The sequence below is a fragment of the Bos javanicus genome, chromosome 23 (genome assembly GCF_032452875.1).
Source record: "Bos javanicus breed banteng chromosome 23, ARS-OSU_banteng_1.0, whole genome shotgun sequence".
Lineage (NCBI taxonomy): Eukaryota > Metazoa > Chordata > Mammalia > Artiodactyla > Bovidae > Bos > Bos javanicus.
In genome coordinates, this window is record NC_083890.1 from 16412534 (window position 1) to 16428677 (window position 16144).

At 42.5% G+C, this 16144-nt stretch overlaps 2 protein-coding genes across 9 annotated transcripts in view; one reads left to right on the forward strand and one right to left on the reverse strand.

Annotated features, from left to right (window-relative positions):
- UBR2 (ubiquitin protein ligase E3 component n-recognin 2) overlaps nt 1–15648 on the forward strand; it is a 113687-nt gene extending 98039 nt beyond the window's left edge. For 5 of the 8 annotated variants that reach the window (XM_061398208.1, XM_061398207.1, XM_061398209.1 and 2 more), the window contains 9 exons: nt 476–611; nt 1144–1237; nt 2482–2612; nt 3639–3747; nt 4046–4102; nt 4699–4776; nt 5469–5639; nt 7571–7672; nt 9720–11951. In XM_061398208.1, the coding sequence (XP_061254192.1) occupies nt 476–611; nt 1144–1237; nt 2482–2612; nt 3639–3747; nt 4046–4102; nt 4699–4776; nt 5469–5639; nt 7571–7672; nt 9720–9861 (1020 nt within the window). In that variant the 3' untranslated portion in view covers nt 9862–11951. Of the gene's footprint in view, nt 1–475; nt 612–1143; nt 1238–2481; nt 2613–3638; nt 3748–4045; nt 4103–4698; nt 4777–5468; nt 5640–7570; nt 7673–9719; nt 11952–12818; nt 13514–15041 lie in introns of those variants that run through there. The other 3 variants (XR_009732823.1, XM_061398211.1, XM_061398210.1) reach the window with 3 other exon arrangements.
- PEX6 (peroxisomal biogenesis factor 6) overlaps nt 1–16144 on the reverse strand; it is a 351627-nt gene that overhangs the window by 113647 nt on the left and 221836 nt on the right. The window lies entirely within an intron of this gene.

The following is a 16144-nucleotide window of genomic DNA, read 5'->3' on the forward strand; positions in this document are numbered from 1 at the left end:
GCCTGCTTTCACATTCATCTTCATTTAGTCTTTACATCCTTACTACTAAGGTTTTTAATCCTAAGGTATTAAAAACACATATATTATCTCCAGTTTACCAGCAGGGAAACTAAGACTCAGAAGAATTATATAAAAGGCTCATAATAGAATCTGGGATTCATACTTGGATCTTTGTGGGTCAAAAATTCATGCTTTTTCTGCTGCTTACTACGTAGAAAGATTTCAAGCTTTATTTCTGTTATTATTAACAATAAATGTAAATAGGGGAATCACTGGATAAATGAGATAAAAATGTTCTAAATAATTGTCTTTAGTCAGTCCTAGTGGAATTTCTAACACATGTACCCTTTAAGAACAACAGATTTCTTAAGAGGAGGAACTGAGATCCTTAACAGAAGGATCGCATTAAGAAAGTGCAAATGTGTTCCGCAGTGAAAGGAAAGGTGCTGTGTCTGACCCTGTGTTTGCTGTCCAGGTGGGCTTGGTCCTTGCCTTCCCTTCGCTGCAGTGTCAGGACTTTTCAGGGATCAGCCTGGGCACTGGGGACCTTCACATTTTCCATCTGGTTACCATGGCACACATCGTTCAGATCTTACTTACCTCGTGTACAGGTAACTCCTTTTTGTCAGATTCTTAAACAAAATAATTGAGTTTTCTCAGCTTAAAAAAGACACAGTACTGAATGAAAAGGTGCTTGGATGAGAATAATACATAAATTTATAATAAGGCTACTTGTCACAGTAAACAGTGAAATAAACAATAAAAATCTGTTTATCCTCATGTGAAAATTTTTGAAACCATTTCCCTTCTGTTAAAAATCCCTTAGTGATGTGAATGTTTTTACTTATATTTTTTTATTTCACATGTTTAGTAATATTTGAGTACTACAGACTATATATTTAGCAGATTTTACTCACCACTTGCTGCCCGGCACCCTGGGGCACATTCACGTCCTCTGCCTAAGAGGTTCCTTGTTACGACAGTAAACTGTGCTCCAGCCTGAGGGATGAAAGTTCTGTGTGTTTCATGGGAGCATTTTCATATTACATGTGACTGGGTGAATATATTTGAGTGCTTAAATGATGTGGTCAGCAATCCACTTAGTAGGCAAATGCAGGGTACTAGTATTGCCTTGTCTTTCAGAAAAGAGTGGCATGGATCAAGAAAATGCTGCTGGCAAAGAAGAAGAACTAGCAGTTCTTGCTTTGTGTAAAATGATTCAGCAGTATACAGGAAGGTGAGGTCATACATTCTCTTTATATGATAGGTAGTTCCCCAAATATTAGGAGGCGATAGCATGAAAAAGGAACTCATTTGGGGCTTCCATGGTGGCGCAGTGGATAGGAATCTGCCTGCCAATGCAGGGCACACAGGTTCGATCCCTGGTCTGGGAGGATTCCACAGGCTGTAGAGCAGCTAAGCCCCTGCGCCACAACGACTGAAGCCTGCGCACCTAGAGCCTGGGCTCCACAACAAGAGAAGTCACCGCAGCGAGAAGCCCATGCACCACAACTGGGGGGTAGCCCCCACTCACGACAACCAGAGGGAGCCTACGTGCAGCAGGGAAGACCCAGCACAGCCAAAAATAGAGAACTATCGCAATGTGTACATGTCAGAAAAAGAGGGGGGCAAATGGAATTTGTTTGTTAAATAAAGGAAATTGCTATCTGTTGATATATTAAAAAAGAAGATGGGGGATCTGCAGGACTCCCGAACTTTAATATACTAACATGATTGGGAATCTCTGCAAGAAGGGTAATATACAGTGCTTCCCACACATTTTTAAGATAATGTCCAGGGCTGGTAGAAGTTCTCAGAACTCATATGTTATTGAGGCCGTTGTGATTTAATTACAACAGTTTCACTTGGCTTTCCAATAGTAGATCTCAGGAACCATACTGTTTGTTCTTTAACTAAATTATCCTATTTCTGAGAATCCATATTAACAAAATAATCCACATATAGAAAAACCTGTAGACATTGATATTATTTATATTAGAGTTTAAAGCAATCTAAGAGTTTGCTTACAGGGGAGTAATTCAGTGTAGGTTATGATAGGTATTATCCAGAGTATTAAAACTCTGATAAAAATTATGGTTTATGGTATTCTGAAAAATGTGGGGGTTTTTTATGTTAATTTTAAATTTCATGTTACGCTTATAACTGTGTTAGACTGATTAGTATGAAAGTAGTTTGCCAGAAGAATACTCGCTAATATAAAAGTTACAGGATAATGGATAGTGTTTTTATTTTCCAGATTTTCTCTTTATGTAGCTATATTACTTTTATAAATTTTAATAACAGTGTGGAAGGTATATCACCAGTTATACTTGATATCCTGTAATAGTCAGGGCTACCCACACCTTTGACACCAATCTGCTATCACTTCCAAATAGCGGTTGTCTGTTTTCACACTGTGCTGTAACTAGAATGAATCATTTTTAAATTAAGTTTCCCACTTATCATTTTTCTCTTTTTTAGTGCCTTGAAAGAAATGCCATCTGGTTGGCATCTGTGGAGGAATGTCAAAGCTGGAATCATGCCTTTTCTGAGGTGTTCTGCTTTGTTTTTCCATTACTTAAATGGAGTTCCTTCCCCACCTGAAATTCAAGGTAATTTCTTTTTTCTTTTTTTGATAATTTCTAATTTATTTCAAAATGCAGGAAATGTGTGTTGTCTTTCACTCCAGCAATTTCAGAATTAAAATGCATTGCAAAAATTAAAACTTACTAAACTTTAGATCATAGCTAGTTGAGTGGTGATGTACAAAATTATAGAATTAAATGCATATTTATGTAAGTATCTGATTTTATTTGGATCTCAGTAATGTACTGATTTTTTACATGTATAAAAATATAGTTTTGCTGTCGGATGTTAAAATGTTCAAGTATATATTATTTATAAAATGGGTTCTTCAGATTTTAAAAAGGGAAAACTGAAATTCAACTGGTTTTTACACGAGACATGTGGCATTGAGGTTCAAAATACTCATAATTGCACGTATATCTCATTTTAATATAGGAGTTAATTTGCTGTTTCACAGTTGTTCACTGTGTTCTGCTTCAATTCATTTCTTGAAAGTAGTGTAAAGGTAGACTTAGAGTATCTCGTAGTGCCTGGCCCAGAGCATGGGGTACCTGCATGTATTGTCACTCTCTACCAGTGTGTTGAATAGCGTCTCCATCTATCTAGTTGTCCAGGCACCATTGAGAACGGTTTAGACTTCCTAATCATTTGCAGTGATGATTAAGTGAATGTTTAAATCCATCTCTCAGTGATAAAGTTGTCTTATATTTCTGTACTGCTCTATACTTTTCTGGAGCTCCCCATATGTTATTTTTGTTATTTAATGTTCACAAATAACCCCATAAAGTGTATCACACAGGACAGGTGTCCCATTTTGCATATGGTAATACTGAAACATCAAGAAATTGTGGCCAGTTTAGTAAAGGAGTCGCCTGACTCTATGGATTCCTTCCTGTGCCATCTTATTTACTTCCAGGTTATGTACCTGGCCAAATTGAACTCTTCCGTCTTGTGCTTTTTTTTTGTTTGTTTTAAACTCTGCTGTTGCTTACTCTAATATAGAATCTGCTCTTAATTGTTATATCTGTATCTCTTTCCTTCTCTATTTGCAGCTTCTGGAACAAGCCATTTTGAACATCTATGTAACTATCTTTCCCTGCCAAACAACCTTCTTTGTCTTTTTCAAGAAAATAAGGAGATAATGAAATTACTGATTGAAAGGTAATGATGATACAATTTTCTTCTTTATGTTACAATAAATATATATATATATATTTGGAAACACATATTTTACCAAATTCTCAGATAGTGAGCCTGGCAAAATTCAATCCTTGTGATTCATTAGGCCTTCTTAGTTAAGGGTTTACCTTTGTGACAAGATTTTTGCCAGGCCCAGTGAATAGCATAAGTAGATTTGCCTGGACAGAGAATAGTAGTGGAGATGTTTATTTCCTCGTACATTTAGTTCTAGCCCTTCAAAAGTAAAAATGTTTTATTTTTTCCTCCATTTACATTAAAGTTGGTGTCATAACATCGAAGTTAAGAGATACCTGGAAGGTGAAAGAGACGCTATAAGGTAGGTTGCTGCTGCTGCTGCCACTGCTAAGTCGCTTCAGTCGTGTCCGACTCTGTGCAACCCCATAGACGGCAGCCCACCAGGCTCCGCCTTCCTTGGGATTCTCCAGGCAAGAACACTGGAGTGGGTTGCCATTTCCTTCTCCAATGCATGAAAGTGAAAAGTGAAAGTGAAGTCGCTCAGTTGTGTCCGACTCTTAGCGACCCCATGGACTGCAGCCTACCAAGCCCCTCTGCCCATGATATTTTCCAGGCAAGAGTACTGGAGTGGGTTGCCATTGCCTTCTCCATAAGGTAGATTAAAGATTGTCAAACCTCTTGGTTGCGGGCAGGAGGTAGGGAGGAAGCAGGATACAAGTGTACAGTACTGTCTGTTGTCCTGATAATTTTTATGCTGAGTTCTTTAAGTAAAATGTGAATCCTAAGGCCTGGTGTTATAAGAGTGCATTTTAAATTTCTTGCTATAGCTTCTTGCTGCTGTAGTAGCAGCTAGTTTTCCTTTATTTGACTAAGTCAAGAGTTACTTTGTTATCGTTAAACAATATGTCCTCCTATTAACTGAGTTTTTGTGTGGTTTTTGTTTTGTTTTGTTTCTAGTTATCCAAGAGAATCTAACAAATTAATAGACCTTCCAGAGGATTACAGCAGCCTCATTAATCAAGCATCTAATTTCTCGTAAGTTTTGATATTAGCTTATTGAGCGTTTCCTGCCACTGTAAATACTTGTTCTCTACACAGAATGTGAAAGATTTTGCTGTTCTCTTCAGTTTGGGTAGAGAAATTGTAACATCAGAAGGACTTTACACTATTTAACTCATAAAAGAATGATCCCACCATCTTACAGAATAAAATAGGAGAAACAGGATGCTGAGGAACAAGTTTGATTCATTACAGTTTATCTAAACCATTTGCACTTTAAGTAACACATTAACTACAGATAGTTATATTCCTAAGCAGTATATATTATTTTGCATATATCATTATTTTAAGCTTTAAAATAACATTGTACCTCTTCCTGTGGCTTTTTTCACTAGCATTGATTGTAAGATTTACTTACACATTTGACATACTTAATTTTTAATTCATCACTTTTCACTGTTGTATAGCGTTTCATTATCTGAGAGTAGCAGCATTTACCTATTTTTCCCTCCTATTGATAATTTTATTTCTCCTTTCTCCAATTGATTGTTTCCAGTACCTGATGTTGGTGTATATGAGTGAGATGTTATCTATTCCAGAGTGAATTTGCCTGGGCTGTAGTCTGTATGGATCTTCAGCTCTACTTGATATTGCACAATTTTTTCCCAGGACAGTTTTACCACCATCAGCTCTTTAGTCTTCACTTGTACTTTTTTTATTCCCTGAAGGTGCCCCAAATCAGGTGGTGATAAGAGCAGAGCCCCAACTATGTGCCTTGTATGCGGAACCCTGCTGTGCTCCCAGAGCTACTGCTGCCAGACGGAGTTGGAAGGGGAGGACGTGGGGGCATGCACTGCTCACACCTATTCCTGTGGTTCTGGGGTGGGCATCTTCCTGAGGTAAGGCCCTGGAAAGAGCTTTCTAGTTTTAGATCTGCCGCAATAGATGGCCTGTTGAGGAATGGACACGAGAAACTGCTACATTGAAGAGGATTAGAGGCCACCGTTTTTATTCATTTGAGGAAAACGGGGAGCCTTGTCTCCACACCTCATATTTGGCTCATGCTAACTCTGTGCTGATTCTTCCATTGTCATTTCCATCCCCATGACAGTTCTGTTCTTCTTTCTTTGCACCTCGTTCTAATGTGAAACTGCTAACTGTCTTTGATTTTCTACCCAGACACAGTCAGAATTACTTACTTCTTTTGTTGTAGTGGCAGGATTCACACATACCACAGGCTGATGCAGGTGGTTGTGTGTATTCAGCAGTGTACGGCAGATGCTTACTAGTGACTGTACGAGGCATTGAGAATGCAGTGGTCAACACAACAGACAAAAATCTCTGTTTTCATGGAGTTCATTTTCTCGTGAGGGAGATAGAAGATAAGAATTTAGAAAGTGATCCATGCAGAAGAGAAAAAATAAGGCAGGGAGGGGAATATGAAATGGCAGCTAAGGTGGATTTTATTATAGATAGGAAACCACAGAAGGTCCCTGGGAAGGTGTCTTGAATAAAAACCTAAAGAAGAGGGGAGAACATCCTAGGGTGCAGTGAGCAGCAAGTGCAGAATTGCTGGGGGTGTGCCTGCCATGTTCAAGAAACAGAAAGGACAAAATTCTTCAAACTGTGTTCTAAAAATGGATACATTTTATTTAAAAAATAATACCTCCGTAAAATTTATTTAAGAAAAGAAGGAATTCCCTGGCAGTCCAGTGGTTAGGACTCCAAGCTTTCACTGCCGAGGGCATGGGTTCAATCCCCGGTCCAGGAACTAAGATCCCACAAGCTATACAGGATGGCCAAGAGAAAACAGCATGGAGGCTACTGCCACTGGAGTAGCAAGTACAGTGGGGAGAGTCATGGGCTTGGGATGGCCCCTTGACATCTCTGAGTGAGATGGAAGCTGTCACAGGGCCTGAAGGAAAGAAGTGACGTGAGTTTGAGCTCCTCTGGGACATAGATTTTAGGCACATCTTAGTACCCCCAATATACTACAGGTTCTCAGTAAATGTTGAATTGAGCTGAATTACTAACACCAGAAAAAGTTAAGCAAACCTCTCAACAGAATCAGGAAGCTTTCTTTTAAAACCCTTAGGAGAAATACGAAAGTAGCGGTTTACTTTGTTCAGCATATTTCAGAATGCTTTTGGTCGAGTTGGGGTTGCTTTTTGTTTAGGTCAACATAATTTATAATGTCTGTGTACCATTTTTTTAATGAATAATTTTCTCATAATAGTGGTTGATACATCGGTAACTACTTTTAGAAGTTAATGTTTTCATATTTAACTTTTTCAATGCCAGTTTTATATGAGTTGTTGAAATCTAATCCTAAATATCCCTCCTCATCCTTATATTGATAACAATATAGTCCTTTTAGTTATTTTGAATACTTAGGCATGTGTTGAGAGGGGAGTTGGGGAGAGAATGGATACACACATATATCTATGGCTAAGTCCCTTCACTGTCCACCTGAGACTGTCAAGCGTCTCTACTATAAATACCGCTTGCCTCAGCACCAGTTTTGTTTGTGTACATTTATTTATTGATGTATAATTGACTTAGGATACTGCAGTAGTTTCAGGGTACATCACAGTGATATAGGGGTTTTTTGTTTTGTTTTTTTGCAGATTATATTTCATTATAGGTTATTAGAAGTTACTGGGTATAATTCCCTGTGCTGTACAGTAAATCCTGATTGTTCATCTATGTTATGTATAATAGTTTGTTAACCCCATACTTCTGGTGGTTTTGTTGATTTCTCTAGGACTTCAGTCCATTTGTAACTGAATCCAAATCTTGGTTCCTAATATATAAATTGGTCTCTCTACAGAGTACGAGAATGTCAAGTACTATTTTTAGCTGGCAAAACCAAAGGCTGTTTTTATTCTCCTCCTTACCTTGATGACTATGGGGAGACTGACCAGGGACTCAGGTAAGGCCCATCCTGGGGAACTACGTTGGCTGGCTCTGGGCCTCCAGGACCTTCAGCATGAGGTGATCCTGATGAACCCTGTGGTCTGGAGGCCTGCCTGCTACCTGCCTGGGGCGCTAGCACAAGTGGCTGTTGTCTGTGGACTCTTTGAAGGAAGCTCCCCTTGCTGTCCGGTTCGCCATTCCCATTGCTAGCCCTCAGAAAGTCATGAGGGCCATCACGATACATAAGGGGGAGAAAATGGGGCAGAGTGCAACTTTTTTCCATGTCTCACTCCAGAGAACTGTTTGAATGGTCCTGTGGCATTAAGCGCTGCGGGGGGAGCACAGTGTGACTTGTGCAGTTTTGTGTGTGAGACCCAGTATTCTTCAGGTGACAAAAAAAGAGCAAATCTTAACTGATGAGAGAAGCACTTATCTTACTACATAAGAATCTGGGGGACAAAGACTTAGAACATATAGAGCAATAAACAGTATCTGGGGCAGTATTCTACTCAGGTAGCACCTATTGAGTACTCTTGCCTGGAAAATCCCATGGATGGAGGACCCTGGTAGGCTGCCGTCCATGGGGTTGCGAAGAGTCGGACACGACCGAGCGACTTCACTTTCACTTTTCACTTTCATGCATTGGAGAAAGAAATGGCAACCCACTCCAGTGTTCTTGCCTGGAGAATCCCAGGGACGGGGGAGCCTGGTGGGCTGCTGTCTATGGGGTCGCACAGAGTCGGACACGACTGAAGCGACGCAGCAGCAGCAGCAGCACCTATTGCATCAAGAGCAGTATATGAACAGTAGTTCCTTTGGGCACTATTAAGGAATTTTCAGATCGTTTATTTTTGCCAAAATGGGGTAAAAATCTTAACCTAGATGTAGCTTCCCAGGCTTGGGGAGCAGAAGTTGAAGGCCTGGAAACCAAGGCAAGATAAGTAGTTGGGCTCCCCAGACACTTGACTGACTGCAGGGACACACTTGTGCCGCCAGTTGGTGGTCCAACCTGGTGCTCTGAGAAATGCCTTAGAGCCCTTAACTTTGGGGTGATTTGTTACATGACCACTGGTAACTGAGAGTTTTATTTCTGTCTCTTCTGACTTCTGGGTATTCCTTGCATATTCCAGATGAGTTCCTGGTATATTTCTAATGACTCTGTGCCACCCCTACCATCCCCCTTCCTCCCATACCACCATAAGCACAGGGCTGACTCCTGCGGGCCTCAGTCCGGTGCCACCTCCTCAGAGAAGTCCTCCCTGACCACCCTGGCTAACGTGGCCTCTGAGGAGGTTTGTCACATTGGCCAGTTTCATTTTCTTAGCCCACATTATGACCCAGAGTCCCTGTGTTTACCTGCCTACTGCCTGTCTCCCGGGCTAGTTTTATGTGGCCGGGACAGTGAACTAGCATATAACAGGTTCTAAATAAATACTGTTGGATGAATAAATGGAAGAATGAATGAAAAAAGAAATGAGCCAAACAGGAAAAAAAAAGGAAAGAAAAAGAAATGTGGGCTCTTAAGAGGAGGAGCCCTGGATGGAGAGAGGACTGCTGCTCTGAGTCAGGAGCCAAGGCCTCAGGCTCACTAACTCCTATTCTCTGGTTAAGTTGGAAACCAGAGTTATTCATGTTTAGCTGCTTTGCTTAAACATTGGATCTAAAAGACATACTTGGAAGAACATTTTTACCTGTGTAATGTTTTCATCCTCCCCCTTACTCCCTGTTTTACATTTTACCAACAAAATGGACAATGAATGCATAGTTTTAGCCTCTCAACGTTCACCTCCTGCTCAACCCCACCCTCCTGTTCCTCACCCCAGCCTGAATCAGTGTAGTTTATTTGTTTTCCTCTTCTTTTCTGCACTTACTCCCCTTCAGCTGCTCCTAGCCAAACGGTCAGAGCTAACATATTAATAGCCACAGACGCCTGCCAAAGAGACATTTTGCAGAGGATCTAAAACCAATAAACTTGTTAACTTTGCCTAAACCAGGAAAGGTTGGAGTAGAATAGATGAATACACCACCAAATACCTCCTGAGTGACATGTGTCTTCTTTCTAGACGGGGAAATCCTTTACATTTGTGCAGAGAGCGATTCAAGAAGATTCAGAAGCTCTGGCACCAGCACAGTATCACAGAGGAAATTGGACACGCACAGGAAGCAAACCAGACATTGGTTGGCATTGACTGGCAACACCTATAGCTACGTCACTACCAAATACATGAACTTGGATTTTTGTAAACCAGCTGGCTTTTCAAGAAAGAAAATAGGAAATAGCTTCTTCTGAATTTGGAAATAAGTTATTTAAGCTTTTTTTCCCCCCCAATTTTTATTTTTATAGCTTCTGGCTCCAGGAACTAATGAAAATCATTTTCTGCCAGCAGATTTTCTTGCATCATTTGCTGTGTCCTTCAAACATAACTTCTTGAATTTTCGAATCCAGGAAGGAGCTTCTCTTCCTGGGCTGGACTCAGCCCATTTGCGGGCATCTGACTGCGTTTGACTGTTCCCCCGTCATCTGAGCCATGTCACATTACTGAACACAGGGAACTCCAGGCCGGAAGCGGATTCAACAGCAGCAGGAAGCAAAGTCTCTGGTCTTTTGGGGGTCACACTTCCTGGTCCCACTCAGTGACGCTCAACCTTGAGGCTGGGTCAGTGTACCCACAGCTGATGGGACCCTACCTCTAAGCAAAGCAGTGTATTTGGAAAGTGGCATTCCCTGTCTCCACTGGCTGTGAGGGGGTTGGGGGACACTCTTGCTGGAGGAGCCTGTGGGAATCCAAAGGGGAGATGGTGGTGTCTCTATGTGCCAGCTGATTTTCCGGGCTGTACAAGGTTGGATTCCCCCCTCTTTTTTTTTTTTTTCTTTTTGCAAGGCTTTTGGCTTTGAGGAAAAAATACTCGTTTTAAAGGGCTTTTTGAAAACTCAAAAGAGTATCCTAATTTTTCAGATAATATATTCTGTTATTTCTAAGACTAAGTTGAAAGAATGTATTCATCTAGAATCAAGCACTTGCAAAAAAAATGAGAATTCAGTGTTTTGAAATTCCCTCACCCCCACCCTTCCAGCATTTTCTGGAATAGATGAATTGCTGTTTACCTGCTAGTTCACTTAGGACATTCCTGGGACAGCCTGTGTGCCCAGGCTTTTTATTATTTTTTAACCTTATTGTTCTTACTAAGAGGTGCCTTCCTAGAATGATAGCCACTTAGTAAAATAGTTTATAACCACGCCATGCCACACACCACTCTGCCGTGATCATGTGTGCTAAGAGCTTGGGTACGCAGAGAGTGATGGCAGGTTTGGTGGAGGAATCAGTTCGGAGTCTCTCTGAGGAGGGACTAAGGGATGAATGAGTAATAAGAGGTTTTTGGGCTTCTTTAGCCAATGCAGATAGCCATTTCGCTCAGTTTTCTTTGAACTGCGTCTGAAAGTTGCATCCTGCTCAGCTTCACACCCTCCACAGTACACCCAGGAGGAAGGCCGGAAATCCAGACGCTCAGCTAAAGGCAGTGGGGGTGCAGAAGCCACACTCGCTACTTCACCAGGGTGGTGTATGAAGAACCCCTTCCTCTGAAAGGATGAACTGGACCCTTCGTGCCTGGGACTGACTCACCCATCTGAGAGGAGGCGCTTCTTGCCCAACAGGAAGAAAATCCACGTTAGAACCCAGCACTCATCCCCCTCTTCTGGCCTTTCTCCCTTTCTGGTGGTGTGGTCTGTGGATGGCATCATGATTTTAATGTTTATTTTGGCCTTGGTCACATCCCCACTCCTTTAGCTTTTAAGTCCAGCTTCTTTTGGCTTTTCTCCAGTTGTTAACCAAGCTTAAACTCCGAATAAAACCAGTTTTCTCCCTCTGTAGTAGGATTATAAACTTCTTCACTAAATCATAACAATACTTCAATTTTTAAAACTGACTTCATATAAGCCTGCTGTTAGCAGAGGGTGTCCCTGGATTCCGTTTTCTGAGAAGGTCAGGGAGTCTGAGAGAAAATGAATTTACATCAAGTAGCAACACACACCCTTTTATCTTCTGGTGTGTGTATCATTAAGCTAATTGTCTTCCCCAACTAAGGAATCATCTTGGTCTTATGATTTGTTCCGCATGTATTATGTTTATTGTAGAAATGTTTATATAAACATGCTTTCCATATCAGGGAAAAATCATATCTGTTTAATAAATTGGCTATAACTTTATTATCTGTGGACAACTTGTAAAATTGGGAATGTATCATATGTAAAAAGTTTAAAGATATCCAAATAAATGCTTTAGGTGTTGACATTACTTTGGGTCTGCCTACATTTCCTTTATTTTGTTTCACACGTAAAATGCAGTGGAATTGCCCCCCATGTCACCTTGCTACAAATAAAGTGGGACATCTGTATTAGCTTGAAGTTTAAGATGCTTATATTATTAGTGTCAGTAATTATGGCTGTTAGCCAAACTATTTTGACCTTCTGAAGAAAGCTTGCTCATCATTTCAGCTGATTAAGTCTCATATTGATTGACTGTGACAGCTTGTGACCTTTCTGAACTCTCTTGGACCTCAAATCACTGGGAAAACAGGGCCCTCAGAGCCTCTTCCAGCTGGAAGTTGTTTCCGGATTTAAACTCTGCTTGCTTGCCTATTCTTACCTAGTGATCGCCAGGTCCTCCTCCTTACACGGTCCCCAGACACATATACAAAGGAAGCTGCGTGCTGCATTTGCAAGGAAGTCATTGCCTACGAGTGCTCTTGAAAATCCTCTTAGAAGGAAAGCATCAAATAAAACAGTTTCCATTGTGTTTCCTCTGTCTCCTGGTCATTAATGCTGCTCCTAGCTGACTCCCTTCCCTGATCTAACATCGAAAGTTCCAGGACTCATTAAGTCCCTCTGACATGCTCCCTTCTTTCTTTGTCCCTACTTCTGTTTTTTTTTTAAAGTCAGGTTTATTGAAGTTTATTCTCCAAATAGTGAAATTCACCCTTTCTAGTGGATGATTTTATACATTTTGACAAATGCATACAGATGTTTTCTAACAAACCACACTCAGTTTGGTTCCATTGCATCACCCTAAGAAGTTCTCTTGTGCCCCTTTTAGGACACCTTCCCCAATCATGACCCCAAACAACCAGTAATTTTTTCTGTCCCTTTGTCTTGCATCTTCCAGAATGTTATATAAATATATCACACGTAGTGTTTTGAGTCTGGCTTCTCTCTAAGAAGACTGATGCATTTGAGAGCCATCCGTGTTCCTTTTGGTTGCTGAGTCGAGCTCCATTGTGCAGATGCTTACACGGTCATCAGGTAAAAGACTTGGGCGATTTTTTGTGATTAGGAACACAGCCACTATAGACTTTGCTGTTCGGGTTTTTGTGTGGACCTGTTTCCATTTCCCTCAGGTGAAGAACTCAAGAGTTGTTGCATATCTTAATCTTTATACCAGGCCCACATGACCTTCTTCACTTTGCCACTTAACACGCATCCTCTGATTTAGAGGACAAGATATAACGCCCTCAAGAATCAAGGTCTGATATTTCCTCTCTTCCAGCCAATCTCGTCCTCTTAAGACCAGGAGGGCATCCTCCCCCAGAAGTGAACTTGCTCAGTCGTGTCTGACTCTTTGCAACCCTGTGGACTGTAGCCCACCAGGCTCCTCTGTCCATGGGATTCTCCAGGCAAGAATGCTGGAGTGGGTTGCCATTTCCTTCTCCGGGGATCTTCCCGACCCAGGGATCAAACCCAGGTCTCCCGCATTGCAGGCAGACGCTTTAACCTCTGAGCCACCAGGGAAGCCACCAGGGAATCCTCCCCCAGAACTTCCATGTTATTCCCGCACCTTCCTAGCCCTTCACACACAGTGCTGCTGGCTGGCTGCACTGCCTTTGGATCTGGTAGCAGGTCAGAGGCCCTGACCGTCCTGCACCACCCCACGCCTGCCCCTGACTAAGCTGCAAACCTGCTGGCCTAGCATTACAGGTGCCTGGAGAAGGAGAGAAGAGGCGGGGGAGTGTGCAGAGCAAGCGCCTAATCTTATTAACCTGAATTGAGGTTACTCAGGGTTTATTGACTGGTGGCTCAGTCCTAGGCTTGAAAATGCTGCAGGAGACTGTGTGGTCTTGAGCTGAGGCCACAGATATTAAGACACCTATTAAATGTTCGGAATAGCTGTTACTGCTCCTTCACTGTGGAGTAGTTTTAAAAACAGAAATTCTAAGATACTGTCTGTATCTCTCACCTTCCCCCAGGGTTAGTCTGACAAGATTTGAAAAGCAGAGTCCCTTGGGAGAAATGAACTTACACTGGCCCAAAGAAAGACTGAGGTTAGACACAGGAAAAAGCTGGTCCCAGTCCTGCTGGGCACTTACAGAGGACCAAACAAGATGGGCAGTTTCCTCTGGCAGCTACCTGAGACAACTGTGAGGATGGCATACTGCCTCAGTCAGAGATGCAGTCTGTATGCCTAGAAAGCAGCTATCGGGAGTTGCTGCTATGCATTTTGCTGTGTGACAGCCCAGCTCAGGACATTCAGACAAAGACCTGAGCTTAGGTTTCCCTCCCCCAGTATTCCTACTTAGCTTTTCCTAAGGCTCCTTTTAAACATTCCAGATGGAGCCTAGCCCAACCACCTCTTACGTAATGGGTGCTCACTGCCCTATTCTCTGTCTCCTGCTCGCCTGACCTGGGATGAAAGACCGCCCTCCCACTGGCTCAGTCCACAGCCCCAACCCCACCCCACCCCTTTCTATTCTGGGACCTGTAAGTAAGAGACTTTGTGAATTTACTCCCTTTGTATGAGCGCACTGCCTCCAGTGGTATCACTTTCCCAATGTGGGACGTAGGATGCTGAGGGAGCTTCCTGCATTGTGTCTTTTGCCTCCTCCTCCAGATTGTCATCTGCATGTTCTTAATTCAGTACACCAGCTCCGGGCTCCTACACAGTCTGCTCTGAATCAACTGATATTTATTGTAGAGTCTGTTCAACCCTTCATCTTCTCAACAGCACTCAAATTCTGACCAGAGTGGTTGTTGGGTGCGGGGGGGTGGAGGGGGGCAGATTTGGAACTTTTGCTTAAATCCCTAAATTGAGATTCCACATACTAAAATACTGAATTCCGTTCTGGTCCAAATACTAGGAAATGTTTAGATTATTTGGATAACCTGATGGCCCCTGTTCTCGCAGATCAGAGGTGAGGTGACACCCAAGCTGTTGAGACAGGCTCCCTGATCGTGAGGAGTGCCTCCATTCAGTGTCAGGATTCATTTGGTTTTGTTAGCAAGTATGAGCAAGAATCTGGGTTCCTGTGCTAAACACATTTAGCACATACATTTAAGACAGGCATTTAACAAAGGTGATTTTTGTATAATATAATTTTTAATGTCTATTGTACAGCTGTCAACAGCATCGTCAAGCATGTGGGCCTGGAGTGGCATTTTCTGGATGGTTCTCAGCACCCCTGGGAGGGGAGAGCTCCGGGACCCTCATCCGAGAGGTTGACTCCCTCAGTGTTGCCCACATGGATCATCCCTTGCTTGGTCTCCACACTCAGAAGTCTAATTGAATTCAACCTGGGACCAAAGTCTGACAGGATATTCAAACATCTTTGATCTGGTCTGGGAGAGTTCAAGCCCCAGCACATAGCCCACGCAGCACCAGAAGTCTTACTATCTCCACACTGAAGACTCAGGACAGCAATGAAATCATTCCCTCCTTCCTCTTAAAGCTTCTTTCTTGTTTGCGGAGGGAAGTGAAAACTTCTTTCGTAGTTACTAGCATGGGAAGAGGAGAAGTTGCAAAGAATCTTTTAACGCAGAGGTGTTCGGGAAGTACCCTTTGCAGGATGGATATGTGGGGGAAGAAGCAGGGCAGAGCTTGCAGAGGACCCCACCCTCCACTGTGGACGGCTCGTGTTGTCCAGGGGCTGTCACAGCACCTCTTGGGCATCCCTGGGCCCACTGGGGGTGAGGCTCAGTCTCCAAAGAGTGGACTCTTGTCTCATTGTTGCTCCTTTGCCGCAGACCCGGCGCTTCCACGGACAAGCCCAAGGAGGTCAGCCGGCACGTTATCTGGAACCTGCAGCAGCCCCACTCCCTCAGCCTGTGGCTCACTCCTGGCTAAGTGCTGAGGGCTTGTGAAGGTGACACAAAAGCTGTGTTTTTGCTGGGGGATATAATCCCTTCTCTTTAAATGCTCTTGCCTCATGATTGAGAATTCCTCTTTGGAGCCCTCAGTGCTTTGGAGAGACCATTACTCTTAAAAAAATATAACTGTCCCTCACCATCTATAATTAGTAAAATGGCTGACCTCTCAGTCTTTGCATTGGAAAAAACTGACAGCATGTCCAGTACGTTTTTCAAATTCCTGGGCTTATGCACCAAGTGACACTTGGGATATAGAATGACGCAACTTGGAGCTCACCAGAACGGCTGGCGTGTGAAAGGAGAGCAGCCCTCAGCTGTGGCTAGTAGCCCCCGGGTGAAACCGAATTCCTGTGA